Raw genomic sequence first — 14,520 nt, forward strand, 5'->3', positions numbered from 1 at the left:
TGAAAGCATTCCTTTTTCTCTGAAACTCCACCAACATCTGTAGTTTTTTGACTTCTTAATAATAGCCAATCTGACTGGTGTGAAAATGGTATCTCATCATGGTTTTGATTCGCATTTCTCTAATGATCAGTGATGTTGAGCTTTTTTTCATGTGTTTCTTGGCCACGTGTATGTCTTTTGAGAAGGGCCTGTTCATGTCCTTTTCCCATTTTTAATAGAGTTGTTTGTTTTCTTCTTGTAAATTTGCTTAAGTTCCTTGTAGATTCTGGATATTGGACCTTTGTCAGATTGATAGATTGCAAAATTTTTCTCCCATTCTGCAGGTTGTCTGTTCAGTCTGATAATAGTTTCTATTGCTGTGCAGAAGTTCTTTAGTTTAATTAGATCCCATTTGTCAATTTTTGCTTTCGTTGCAATTGCTTTTGGTGTTTTTGTCACGAAATCTTTGTCCATGCCAATGTCCTGAATGGTATTGCCTAGATTTTCTTCTAGGGTTTTTATAGTTTTGGGTTTCACATTTAAGTATTTAATCCATCTTGAGTTATTTTTTGTATGTAGTGTAAAGAAGGGGTCCAGTTTCAATTTTCTACATATGACTAGCCAGTTCTCCCAGCACCATTTATTAAATAAGAAATCCATTCTCCATTGCTTGTTTTTGTCAGGTTTGTTGAGGATCAGATGGTTGTATCTGTGCAGTTTTATCTCTGAGCTCCCTATTCTCTTCCATTGGTGTCTGTGTCTGTTCTTGTACCAGTACCATACTGTTTGGGTTACTGTAGCCTTGCAGTATAGTTTGAAGTTGGGTAGAATGATGCCTCCAGCTTTGTACTTTTTGTTTAGGAATATCTTGGGGCTATTTGGCTCTCTCTCTTTTTTTTTTTTTTTTTTTTTTTTGGTACCATACGAATTTTAAAATAGTTTTTTCTAATTCTGTGAAGAATGTCAATGGTAGTTTAATGGGAATAGCATTTAATCTATAAATTACATTGGGCAGTATGACCATTGTCATGATACTGATTCCTCCTGTCCATGAGCATGCAATTTTTTCCCATTTGTGTCCTCTCTGACTTCTTTGAGCAGTGATTTGCAGTTCCACCTAAAGAGGTCCTTCACTTCCCTTGTTAGTTATATTTCCAGGTATTTTATTCTTTTTGTAGCAATTGTGAATGGGAGTTCATTCCTGATTTGGCTCTTGGCTTCACTCTTGTCAGTGTATATGATGAATGCTAGGGATTAGGCTGGCGTGGTGGCTCACTCCTGTAATCCCTGCACTTGGGGAGGCCAAGGCACATGGATCACTTGAGGTCAGGAGTTCAAGACCAGCCTGGCCAACATGATGAAAACCTGTCTCTACTAAAATACAAAAATTAGCTGGGTATGGTGGTGGGCACCTACAATCCCAGCTACTCTGGAGGCTGAGGCAGGAGAATTGCTTGAACCTGGGAGGTAGAGGTTGCAGTGAGCCGAGATAGTGCCACTGCACTCCAGCCTGGTTGACACAGTGAGATTCCCTCTCAAAAAAAAAAAAAAAAAAAAGAATCCTAGGAATTTTTGCACATTGATTTTGTAACCTGAGCCTGCTGAATTTGCTTATCAGCTTAATAAGCTTTTGGTCTGAGATGATGGGGTTTTCTACATATAGGATCTTGTCATCTGCAAACAAAGATAATTCAACTTTCTCTCTTCCTACTTGCATATGCTTTATTTCTTTCTCTGGCCAGAATATCCAATGCTATGTTGAGTAGGAGTGGTGAGAGATGGCATCCTTGTCTTGTGCTGCTTTCTGAGGGGAATGCTTGCAGCTTTTGCCCATTCAGTATGATACTGGCTGTGGGTTTGTCATATATGGCTCTTACTATTTTGACGTATGTTCTTTCAATACATAGTTTATTGAGTTTTTAACACGAAGGGATGTTGAATTTTATCAAAGGCCTTTTCTGCATCTATTGAGATAAGCATGTGATTTTTGTCTTTAGTTCTGTTTATATGATGAATCACGTTTATTGATTTGCATATGTTGAACCAACCTTGCATCCCAGAGTTGAAGCCAACTTGGTTGTCGTGGATAAGCTTTTTGATGTGCTGCTGGATTTGGTTTGCCAGTTTTTTGTTGATTTTTGCATAGATGTTCATCAAAGATATTGGCCTGAAGTTTTCTTTTTTTGTTTTTGTATCTCTGCCACATTTTGGTATCAGGATGATACTGGCTTCATAGAATGAGTTAGGAAGTAATCCCTCCTTTTTAATTTTTTGGAATAGTTTCAGTTGAAATGATACCAAGTCGTCTTTGTACCTCTGGTAGAATTCAGCCATGAATCTGTCAGGTCCTGGGCTTTTTTTGGTTGGTAGGCTATTTATTACTTCTTCAGTTTCAGAATTCATTATTGGTCTGTTCAGGGATTCAATTTCTTCCTGATTTAGTCTTGGGAAGGTGTATGTTTCCAGGAATTTATCCATTTATCTTAGATTTTCTAGTTTATGTTCATAGAGGTGTTTATAGTATTCTCTGATGTTTGTGTGTATTTCTGTAGGTCAGTGATGATATCCCCCTTATCATTTCTGATTGTGTTTATTTGATTCTTCTCTCTTTTCTTCTTTATTAGTCTAGCTAGCTATTTTATTAATTTTTTCAAAAAACAGTTTCTGGATGTATTGATTTCTTGAAGGGTTTTGCATGTCTCCATCTCCTTCAGCTCAGCTCTGATCTTGAGTATTTTTTGTCTTCTGCTAGCTTTGGGGTTTGTTTGCTCTTGGTTCTCTAGTTTTTCTAGTTGTAATGTTAGGGTGTTAACTTGAGATCTTTCTAGATTTTTTGATGTGTCAAGTCCTATTTTCTAAGCAGGTGAATAGCTAAACTGGCTAGTAATTGGAATTTCCTGCAGTATCTTTTTTTTGGAATAAACTTTTTATTTTGGAACAATTTTATACTTACAGAAAAGTTGCAAAGTGCAGGGAATTCACACACACCCTTTACCCACTTTCAGCTTCCTCTAGTGTTATCATCTCATATCACTGTGGTAAATTTATCAGGACTAAGAAAAAACTATCACCTCACACACATAGTTCTCCTAGAACCAGAACCTTGGCAAGTTGCTTAATCCCTTTGTGTTTCATATCCTACTCTATAAATTGGAATAATAATGATATCAACCTAGCTCCTGTGTTAGATAAATGTTATGTGGATGAAATGAATTATTATGCTCTTAGAACAGTGCCTCTCACATAATACACAACTGTTCTGCTATTATTTTTATTGTGAAGATCAAATGAGATAATGGGTAGCAAAATGCTTTTACAATTATAAACTTCCCCAAAATGTAAGTAACTACATTGATACTCTATAGAGAAGGTCAAGGAGATACCTGAATATGTAGTAACATCCTGTGTCTGTCACCCTAAGAGATGAGACCAGTTGAGTGTCAGAAACCCAGATGGCATTTCAGTAGGAAAGTGATCGTGAACAAGTCAAGTGTAAATGTCCTGAAAGTGCTTAATTCAGCTCTGATGACAATTTCCTGGTGGTGCTACAGGCTTTCTGCACTAGAAGACAGAGGGAAGTGGTTCTCACCTATTCTAGGATGGCCTGGACTTTGCAGCTCACTCCAAAGAGTAGAGAACAAAGATCCGTGTGTAATGTGCCTAAATTTAACTACTAAAAAATTCAGACATTTGATTGTTATGAAATCTTTATATATAATACTAAATAAGTTAGGGATTCTCAACACTAACAATTCAGGCTGCAGTCAGCCTCCAAAGCAAAGCTATTTCTATTTCTATAGGAGCCACCAAAAGTTTGTTTTTCTGTTTAAAGCTAAACATAAACCCATGAATACAACAACTTGATTATTCACCATTCATGAAAACCATTTCTGTTCAAAACAATTGTAATCACACAAGAGAGAAATATCATCTGACATCTTACAGAATTCAAGAGTAATTTTGAATAAACCACTGGAGAGTGCCCTGAGTCCATTGCCCTTCCCTCCCCAACTTAGACACTTATTTTTAAAGTTTACATTTTGACCAGTAAAATCTGCCCTGAACCAAACATGTAGCAGTCTGAATCCTCAATACAAAACATAAGAAATAGAAGAAATGCTACATGAAAACGAAAAGTCCTTTTGTGAAAGAATCTCTAGCACTGCTAGCAGCAAGTCCCATATAACAAGGGATGGATAAACCTGTCCTTCTACCACATCTCTGAATCTGGGGTCAGTGTTTTGCCAACAAGAAATACAAATTTTTTTTTTACTTAACCTGTTGTCATTTTACTGACTGGGCATCTTCTACCAATAGCCACTTACATTCATTCATTCATTTAATTAATACGTTTTGAGGTCCTACTATGGGTCAGGCACTCCTTATGTAACTCTTCAAAACTAAATAGTTAAACAAGTGAATAAATCCACAGTCTTGCAAAGAGGAAAATGTTATATTAGTAATTCATCCTGTTATGCAACTAGCTCATCACTTTGAAACAAGGCAACTGAATATGAATACTGTTAAACTTCCCATACCCATTTTGTAATTAATACCTCTAGTCTATGAGTCAGGTAAGTAATATACTACATATCCTCAGGAAAGAAAATGTAGAGAATAAATGAAAGTATTTCATGGTTATTTGACCTTGTTTAATTGATGTGAATTAAGATTAAATATTGCATCTCCCTCCAACCATCTAAAAAAGTATTTCACTGTTTCTTTAAATTATAACAATTAGATATACCGTTGAAATACTAAGATTTCTTTTTTTAAGGTATAAATATGCCTGGAAAGGCTAGCCATCTTGAGCAATATAAAACATATGAATTTTAATCGAATTACTTTCCTCTTAAATTTGACTTGAGAGCATTCTTGACCAACTTTTGTATCATTCTTTGCAGATCCAGTATCAGCTGGGGTCTGGCACAGCCTAAGATCAATAAGCATAAAAGCAGGACACGGTAGGGTTGAAAGCACATGCGGAGTCATGAAGATCAGAATTTGAGTTCTAAGCATATACTATGTTTTAGGGAAGCTACTTAATCTTTCACAGTGTTAGTTCCCACATCTGTAAAGTCTTTTTTTTCCCAGGTGCTGTTGTTACCCTAAGATGAACTTGGAGGACCTCCTGATTATGAGCTATCTTCAACCTAAGAAAGCCTAGCAATACATGATTAGGGAACACACAAAAAGAAACATGAAGCAAACCAGCAAACCAGTAAACCACTCATCTGGACCTTACACAAAAGGTGGGGCCAGCTTGTCCCCAAGCTGTAGGGAATAAGGTAAAAGGAAGTCTAGGTATTTCCAGAGTATTTTAACAAATTCCCCAGATAAGAGACCACGTAATATTTTAAGTCTAACTTGTAACAAAAAGCATGAATTTGTCTAAATTATAAAATCCCCTGCCTCCAATTCCCAGGATATCCTACAGAGATAGAACTGTACCAAGAATTCAGGATTCTGACTAATGCCCTCATTTCGGAGATCGTGCTTTCTTAACCAGACATTATTTCCTTCAAAACTGCACAAAGTTAATTTTGGTTTGAGATATTTGGGTCTACTTACTGCTACACAAAAAAATGATAACTAGTAATTTGTTAATTTGTCCACCTTTTAATTTTTCTCCCATTTTTTCCTTCACCACTTCCAAGAAAGAATTGTCACTATTAGTGAATTTTCCCCTAATCTCTGCAGCCCGTAATAAATTCTCCTTTTCTGAGATAATATTTAATCCGTACTATGTAACTTAAACTTCCTTAAGGATTGAACTATTATACAATGTTTCATTTGGAATGAACATTTCTATCCTATGTAAGTCTTTCTAGAAAGACAAGAGCTTACACTTAGACTTTTCTCATTAATGTTTAATACAGTTTAGACACACTGTAAACAATATTAGACATACTTTAAAATAGTAAAATTAAAATAGTAAAAACTTTTAGGTCTGTCTTCCTCAGTATCACATGTTTAGAAATAATGATAGTACTTTTCATCAACCTGCCAAGTACTGTGCCATGAGCAAAAGAGTTATACATTTAGTTAAGTTAATGTTTTGCTAATGGCGATAGTCAGTAACCACCTTTCATGAACAAAACTCATACCAGGTCAGCCTATTTGGCAAAACCAGAGTCAGCTGCCATCTCAGCAAGGAGCTATGTATCAAAACCAAATCATCGTTAGCAAATCTGAAGACATTAAAGATAGGATACAAAGAGTTCTGGGAGAAAGCGAAAGGTTCTTACATTCTGATTATCAAAACTAGGAATGTGTGTGTCGGGGAGAGAGGGAGTGGATGTGACTGTGTATGTGAGGAAACAGAAGAGTTCACACCAACATCTTCGTGATACACTCTGAGAAGCCACTGACCTAGAAGGACTTCCTGGACTATCTCCACTGAGATTCATTCATTCAACCAGTATTTATTGAGCACCTACTATATACACAGGGACTGGGCTCTAACTGTAAACAACCCCTGCTGTCATGGAGCTTACATTCTAAGGAAACAATTCAAAGCACTTTTGAAAGCGTGGCCATGGTGGGCAAATTCCTGCCCTATTTTCCTTTGCTTGCCTCCAGTGTTGACTATTATGGCAGTTTTCTTTGATCAAAGTACAAACTCTAACACTCCAATTGGCTTAATAAACACTGATTCCAGTTCTTTTTAGACAAATACCCATGAAATAATTGAAAAGTTATCTGAATATTCACAAAGGTAAAATAGTAATAATACAGTGAATATTACCTGCCAATTATTCTTCTAAAATCTTTTCCTACATTTTCTCATTTTATCCTCAAAATAATTCTGTGTCTCTAAATGATAGTTACCTTTATTAAAATTCTATAGGTGAGAGAATTACACAAAAGGAGTTTAAGCAACTTTCTCAATGTTACAAGACAACCATTATAGAATAACAACATTTATGCACGGCTATCTGTTCTTAAGCATCTGAAGAAATTATTTTGTCCTAAGAAAACTTTGCTAAATTAATGTATTTTTCTTACATATGGAAACAACTTTTGGCATTGCATCATCATCTATTCTTCTAAAATGACAGTTTTATTTCTTTTTAATTAAGGCAATTACTTATATAATTCAAATAAATCTGACAACCCAATTTTGATGAGATTTCCTCAAATATTAAAATTACCTTCTAAATATTTTATTTTACTCTGCTAATGCAGTCTAACTTTTTTGTCTGATATCAATGCTAGGCAAGTGCAGTAAAGCTCTTCATTGCATAAAATTAGGATCAAAATTGGCAGAGGAAGAAGAATCTGTAGAGGCATTTATTTTTTCAAGAGTAGATATGCATTTTCCTTTTGCAGCTTTATTTTTTACATTTGTTCCTTTTTAACAAAACCAGTCAAAATAAAACTTTTTTTGAGGATTTTTATCTATTACCTATTTCATAACTAGTGGGAGCAGGAATTTGAGAAATGAAGGCAACAAAAAGTCTTCCCATTAATTAGTAGAACCTGATGACATTCAGGAAGTATCCAGAATCAAAATGTCAAAAAATTTTAAGAGGTATTGATAACAATTAATGATTTGTCCTGTGCTTTCCTACTGTCTATTATAACAACTCATGCTTATTCTATGTTTTGGGCACATTTTAAGTGCTTTACATAGTAATGCATTTAATTCACATAATTGCATTGGTCCTATTACTATTAGGTTTTACAGGTGAGGAAACTGGGCCAAGTAGGTTTAAGAGACTTACCCGAAGTTTCAGAGCCAGCAAGTCACAGCACCAGGGGGCCATGCCCCAAAGGTCTGGTTGAAAGTCTACAGGTTTGACCACTACATGACCCTGCCTCAAGATATGCTCTTTTTACCAATTTTCAGTAATTACCATGTGGGTTCTATCAGGGAGACTATGAAGCAATGTCACCCCTTCTCCATCTGCCCAAAGGAGCATCCCCTAGGTGTTGGTGCTCTAAGCAGACTAGAGAATATACAGGAGTCACCCACATGTTCAAGGATAGAATTAGACTAGGATGTCCAGACTGACACAGGCCAGACACAGTCCAAAATAAAGCACCTGGTCTGACCAATACCAACTGAACATTATCAGCCAGGCTAGCCTGGCCCTGGGCTAGGAGAAGCAGGGTTTCCTGGAAGCAAGGAAGAGCCAGGAGTCCAAGAATCTGCCAGAGAATAGCCAGAGCCAGGGATGGCACAGATGTGTGGGTAGGCAATAGGGGAAGCAAAGGTGTAGGGGACAGCTAGGATGAGCTTACATGCTTTTTAAATAAGTCAAAAGAACTGGTTTCCAGTATTGGTTTTTCCTGTTATAAGCAATGTGACATCTCTGCACTTGAGTGTCCTATGTCTCCCTAGATAGGACATTCTGCACTTGAATGTCCTATCTCTCCCTACCTAATTCAGCAACAAATATTTATCTGCTAAGATCTCTTGAGACCAGGAGTTTAAGACCAGCCTGGCCAACATGGCAAAATCCCATCTCTTCAAAAAATACAAAAATTAGCCGGGTGTGGTGGCGAGTGCCTGTTGTCCCAGCTACTGGAGAGACTGAGACAGGAGGGTCACTTGAGCCCTGGAGGCGGAGGTTGCAGTGAGCTGAGAGATCATGCCACTGTACCTGAGCCTGAGCAAAAGAGTGAGACTCTGTCTCAAAAAAAAAAAAAAAAGAAAAAGAAAAAGAAAAAAGAAAAAGAAAAAGAAAAAGAAAGAAAGAAAGAGAAAATACAGTAGAGAAATATGAGCCCTTTTTGGAAAATCTCATTTTTTGAGAAAGTAAGATTAAATGGCTCAGGATTTCTACTGACTTAGAAAACACCTTTAAATGGTTTTAGAAAATAAAACCAAATTAATGCATATAAAGAATATCAATAACACATAAACATATAATTTATATTTATATTAAATGTATTTGTACCATATAATCTGCTTATGGTGTACCTTCTTTTTATATCTCCAAACTCACTTCTGTCTTTATAAAATTTCCTAAAGAAAGTAGTATACAATTTGCATATGTTAGAATGGAAGTTATCCTGTAAAGATCCATCTACTAAATGCCAGATGTATTTAAGGAGCATCTACATTTATAATAAACATAAGCCATTTCTAATTTACATCACATGTTGTTTTGTTTACTTTTTGAAAAGAATGTAACATGGAAAGGGCAACACCATCTAACGAAACCTCTTCATTTTACAAATGAGAAAAACAATGCCCAGAAAGCTGTAACTTACAGACATCTTAGAGTCATGAAATGGCAGAACTGGAACCAGGGCTCATGTCTGCTCAATGCCCACTCTCATCGCATTTCCACCATCTCTCTCTCTCACACACACACACACACACACACACACACACACACCAGTGCCTCATGCATCTTATTGCTCACATTGTTTTCAAAAAGTCAATGGAACAACACGTGACATAATTTAGGAAAGGGACTTCAAAGTAAAGTGTGTGTGACAGAAATAGGACCACTTAATGGAAACAGTGATGCCAAAAAATTACATCCTTTGGCATTCTGCAAGAAGTAGAGCTTTAAGGGGATCTAGAGACCAAATTCAATTTCCCAAGCCAATCATTTAACAGGAGGGTTGTACATTTAGGTTACCCTGAGTGTACAATAGCACTAAATTAGAGTTTTGCTTTTTGTTTTTCATTTCTGTCTTTTGACAAGTTTTGAGAAGAAAATATTGTGTGATAGTAAAGGGGAAAGAATGTCCATCGACTTTAAATAGTCATTTCTACTATGACACTTCTCCTAAAACATCACCCTAATTTAGGCCCCAATTAGCTCATGCCCATATTACACCTATGAGACAATCAGGTCCTCTGGCCCACAGGCACCACCCCCTTCCTATACTGCACCTCACTGCCAGATTTATCACCTTTAAATCATTGTTTGCATCATATCACTCCCTAGTCAAGCCCTGTGATGGTGTGTGTGTGTAACAGCTTATTGATTCTTTTCCAAATATTCTAATCTGGCTTTTTCAGTTCTTCCTAATGTGTCTGCCTCTCAGAAATTCTACTCTTTCCAGTAAAGCATGCTCATTGACATCACCAACCCTTCACTAATGCTTTCTTCCTGGTCTCTGTTCCCTCTTTCCTCTCTACTATTGCAAACTCTACCCAAGCCTCAAGGCACGCATTGGTGCCCTCCATTCAGCCTTTCCCCACTATTTCAGGCCCCACTGCTGACCTCTCTCTCCCTTTTCTGATTTCATGAATTTTTCCACAGGTTACACTGCTGGGCTTGCATTTCCAAATTCAGTGTAAGTTCTAGGGCAGGAATCATGTTTTATTTTAGGAATCTCATGAGCCCGTTCCCCACCTCCATTCCTACATACCTCAGCACCTTGCTGACTATGACAGATTCTCAGGGAATACTTTGATTGTTGTACAGTTTAGACATGGTGGAGGAAGAGAATGTCAGCTACACGCAAGCAATGCTGGCAAAAGCATCAGGACGATTTCTGCGGTTAAGTTTCAGCCCCATTGCTCTTCTTCATGAATGTACACATTCACTCTACCACTAAATTGCTACTGACTCCTTCCCCTTCAGGGTTTGTTAAATAAGTTTATTTTCTCTAACCTTGGTCCTAAGTCTGATCCACCTCCAACCAAGTTCACTGTACCTTTTTAGCCACCTCTCTTACTCTAAGGACACAGTCAAATGAAAGTTTTCCTTTAGGCTCCCCCTCTTTTTCCTCCATAAGAGGAATTCCCATTCTTTTTCATTTGTGGTGTCCCCTTCCCAGGCTTGAGGGTAGGAGTGATATCGTGGTGACACTTCAGCTGTGGAGACTCTCCTCCTACCACATAAATGCTCCAAACCCAGATATGTCTACAGCCCAGCTAAGATTAGAAAATCTCACTGGGTTCCCTTCCCTGCCCCGCAAGATGACCATGATGCAGAGAGTATACTTTGAGGAGCTGGGATTTTTCCTACCTAGAAGCCTTCTCATTACCTTTCCTCGGGGGAGGGGAAGGGGAGGCCTGCTTCCAGCGGCATCTGAAGTTCTAGCTCTGCTCTGTGAGTTCTGACTCCTAAGGAGGCAGGAGAGACCCTCTGGAGGGCTCTAGGCATCCTGCTACTTCTCCTCCTGCTGGCACTGTTCCCTAACGCCAGGTGATCACACCTCCAGTCAAAGAGTTCCCGTTCTTCTGCCTCCTGCAGGATATGCTTCTTGTTCAATACTCCCACGTGAGCTTCTTTAGTGGGTTTCCCTGCTCGCCCCCACCCCGCCCTCACTCGCGGGCACAGCGCCTCCCCGCGGTGAATACCCCGCCGGCGCCGCCAGGCCCTCTGCTGTGTGCACAAGGCAACAGCTGGCGGCCTACTTGCAGCACTGGCAGCGAGGACCTCGGAATCGCTTCCGCCCTCGGGCCTCCTCACGCGTCTAGGGACTGCCTCCAACAGGTGCAGCCCCAGGTGCCCAATTGCCAGATCTTTAACCTCGCGCTCTCCCAGCCTTCAAAGGTCTCCAACCCGCGCCTGCCAGCCCGAGCGCGCCCTCTTGTCCAGATGCCAGCTCGGTTCAGGGTTCACCCTCCCCGCGACTCCAGCCCCAGACTTTCCTGATGGTTTCCAGTGCCCAGCACGGCCACTTACCCAGGGCAAGGGCCAGGAGCAGTGGCAGGGAGCTGGCGCCGCTGCCCGGGGCGGCCCGGTCCATCAAACCCGCTCTGCGGGGCCGGGCAGTCCCTAGACAAGTCTCCCTCCTTCTTCGCCCCCTTCCCGGGCCTCGGGCGCCTGAGAGGGTGCCTGGAAACTAATCCCGGAGCCAGAAGGAAACGAAACTACTTCCCAGGCTGGCACCCTGGCTACAGGGCAGGGAAACACCCAGGGCGGGCGGCCGGCCGGCTCCGTGAATGTCGTCGGGAGGAGGGAGCCTCCTATTTATCCCCGCTCCTCCTGCACACACCCCGCCAAAGAGGCGCAGGACTTGGTCCTGGGAGCCTCCACGCTGCTCCCACCCAAATTGCCCCACACCCATACCCACACCCAGGGACATATTCGGGCTGCCCTCGGACCAGCTCACCACTCCCCCTGCTGGGTCTCACCTGACTGACTGTTCATTTCCCTCCCCCTTAGAGCGTAAACAAGGTAGGGAGGGAGATGTAAAGAATCCGTGTGGAGGGGTGTCGGGGGTGCCCGTCGGGCCTGCAGGCTGACCTAAACTCCTGGAAGCCACTGAGGAAGAGTCAGAGACCCAGAGGTGTTCTGGAATTCTAACTTCCTTTATTTCAGAGGATTGCTAGTGTCATGGAGAAACCATAGTCACCATTCATTGTGGTTGACTTCAGGCATTTGATAATGCAGGCAATTTCAAAAGAGTCATTGTTGCCTTTTAAAGTCTTGAAGCCATAGCGAAACCTCGTCTCTACAAAAAATACAAAGGTAAATTAATAGCCGGGCATGGTGATGTGCACCCGCAGTCCCATCTATTCCCTGAGGCTGAGGCGGGAGGATCCCTAAAGCCTGGGAGATGGAGGCTGCAATGAGCGGAGATCAAGCCACTTCACTCCAGCCTAGGCGCAAGGGTGAGACACTGTCTCAAAACAATGACAACCAAAAAAAGAAAAAAGAAAAAAAAAAAAAAGGTAACAAAATAGAAAGAAAAGAAAAGAAAAGAAATGAAAAAAGTCTTCAAGCTAGTGTCTTAGTTTCTAGGTGCATTGTCTTCTAATAATTTGTAAAATTTGGGCTCACCAGGACCTACTTTAGAAATTTCATTTGTATTTCTATTTATGAATTTACTCATGTATTCAGTATATTTTCATTTAATTGCACTAAGCACTTTCTGGAACAGAAAGATATTCTCACAGCTGTTTGAGAAAGCAAACAGCATCCAATTTTACCTTATGTGGTTAGATATTGCCTCCAAGATAACCAAAAGGTACAGCTGTTTTTGTACTGATCTGTGTTCCTCATATAAGATTTATGTGGATAATTATGCCCCTCAGTACAGAAATTTTATTTCTATAGCATCCAAAAGTCACATAAGTCTTATTTTACATATGAAATGTAGCTTGGGTGTCTGCTTCTTCCTCGCCAACCTGTTGTTTAAATTAAATAAATTGTTGTGTATTTTTCTCCCACGAATGACATTTCATTTCAAAACTAATTCAAATCATTTTACAGCCCCAGGCAACTGATATATCCAGTGGAATAAAAAGCAGCTCTTAATTTTCAGAATCCTCTTCTAGTCCCACATGACAGCTCATAAAACATTGGTAGAGAAGGCAGGCAAGAAGTTTAGAGAAACCCAAAGTTGTAAGATGGAAGGTTACTGCACCCCAGCTAAAAAGAGCAGAAACACTGGAAGCCAATGGATTTTGACATCATCTCCCTCCCTCCCAACACTTCCACCCTGCCTTTATCCTTTCTGATATTCTCTCCATCTCCCAGCATCAGTGCCCTAAGTTAAAGTATTTCTTACTCCAAGATGACATTTAGCCTAGCCAACAGCTGCCCTGTTAGCCCCAACAGAATGTTACAATTTTATTTTCCTTTTTCATAGACACCAATAAAAACAAAAAAGTGAGACCTAAACAAAAACTACTAAATGTTTGTTGAGCATTGGAAAATTCCAGGACTTGGTGTAAGTATTCATCATTCATGCCATTCAAGTGGTAAATTAATTTTTTCAGGCCACTAGAATGTGAAGTAGTATAATTTAATATACTAAATAGGACAGATAAATTAATAACCTTCCCTGAGGGCTTTATTTACCACCATAAATAAAATAAGTACTCCCAAGACTACGCCTTCCAAATTTTCTGACACTGGATATCCAATCTCTTCAAGGTTAGGAGACTTCCTGTCTTTTTTGCTTGCTTGTTTCTTTTTTTCTCTCTCTTTCTCTCTGTTCTTCCTCCCCTTCTTCCCTCTCCTTCTTCTCCTTCTTTTTCTCCCCCCACCCCCCCTCCCCCGCCCTCCAACCACCTGTCTCTCTCCAGTCATTTGCTTATGAGGCATCTGGAATACAACCATTAAGTTTGGAAGAGTGGAAGGTAACAATCGATTTTCCTGGGGCCTCAATGATGTAACTGAGTTGTGTCTCAATGTTTTAGTTTGCAAGCTGAGCTGTTGCTAAGAGAAAAATAGACCAAAGTTACACCAGAGTCACAAGGTAAAACTTGTATTCCTAGTAACCCCAAGCTAGGAATTGCTTGAGTGCTGTTTTTCCTGTGCCGGGTTTAGGCAGGTATAACCAGTCCTCCCAAATCTGGTATGAGGCTTAAGTAGATTCCTCTGGAGGGCCTTTAAGCATCAGCCTTTTCTCTTCCCACACAGAACAGCCTGCAGCTGGGACAGTCCTCCCTGTCTTCTGTACAGGACAAAATAAACTTGTAGTTACTTATCTGGCACAACACATAAAAAGACACACGCTGTGATGGAAAGGAAAATTTTGGAATGCATTCCTTCTAGGTCAACATGTATTCTCCAAATTAAGACTTTAAGGCATTCAGTAGTATAGGAAGATTTCCTGATGACCATTAACTTTATTTAATTTAATAAGAGTGGGCGAATGAAAATGAAGAAA

General features: G+C 39.8%; 1 protein-coding gene across 2 annotated transcripts in view; it reads right to left on the reverse strand.

Moving 5' to 3' along the window:
• Positions 1-12,416, reverse strand: part of BTC (betacellulin) — a 51,260-nt gene extending 38,844 nt beyond the window's left edge. Inside the window, exon 1 of one of the 2 annotated variants that reach the window (XM_031664504.1) lies at positions 11,583-12,416. In XM_031664504.1, coding sequence (XP_031520364.1) covers positions 11,583-11,646 — 64 coding nt within the window. In that variant the 5' untranslated portion in view covers positions 11,647-12,416. The remainder of the gene's footprint in view (positions 1-11,582) is intronic. The other variant, XM_003898757.5, reaches the window with a different exon arrangement.
• Positions 12,417-14,520: the final 2,104 nt, after the last annotated feature.

This window comes from Papio anubis, chromosome 3, assembly GCF_008728515.1.
Source record: "Papio anubis isolate 15944 chromosome 3, Panubis1.0, whole genome shotgun sequence".
Classification (NCBI taxonomy): domain Eukaryota; kingdom Metazoa; phylum Chordata; class Mammalia; order Primates; family Cercopithecidae; genus Papio; species Papio anubis.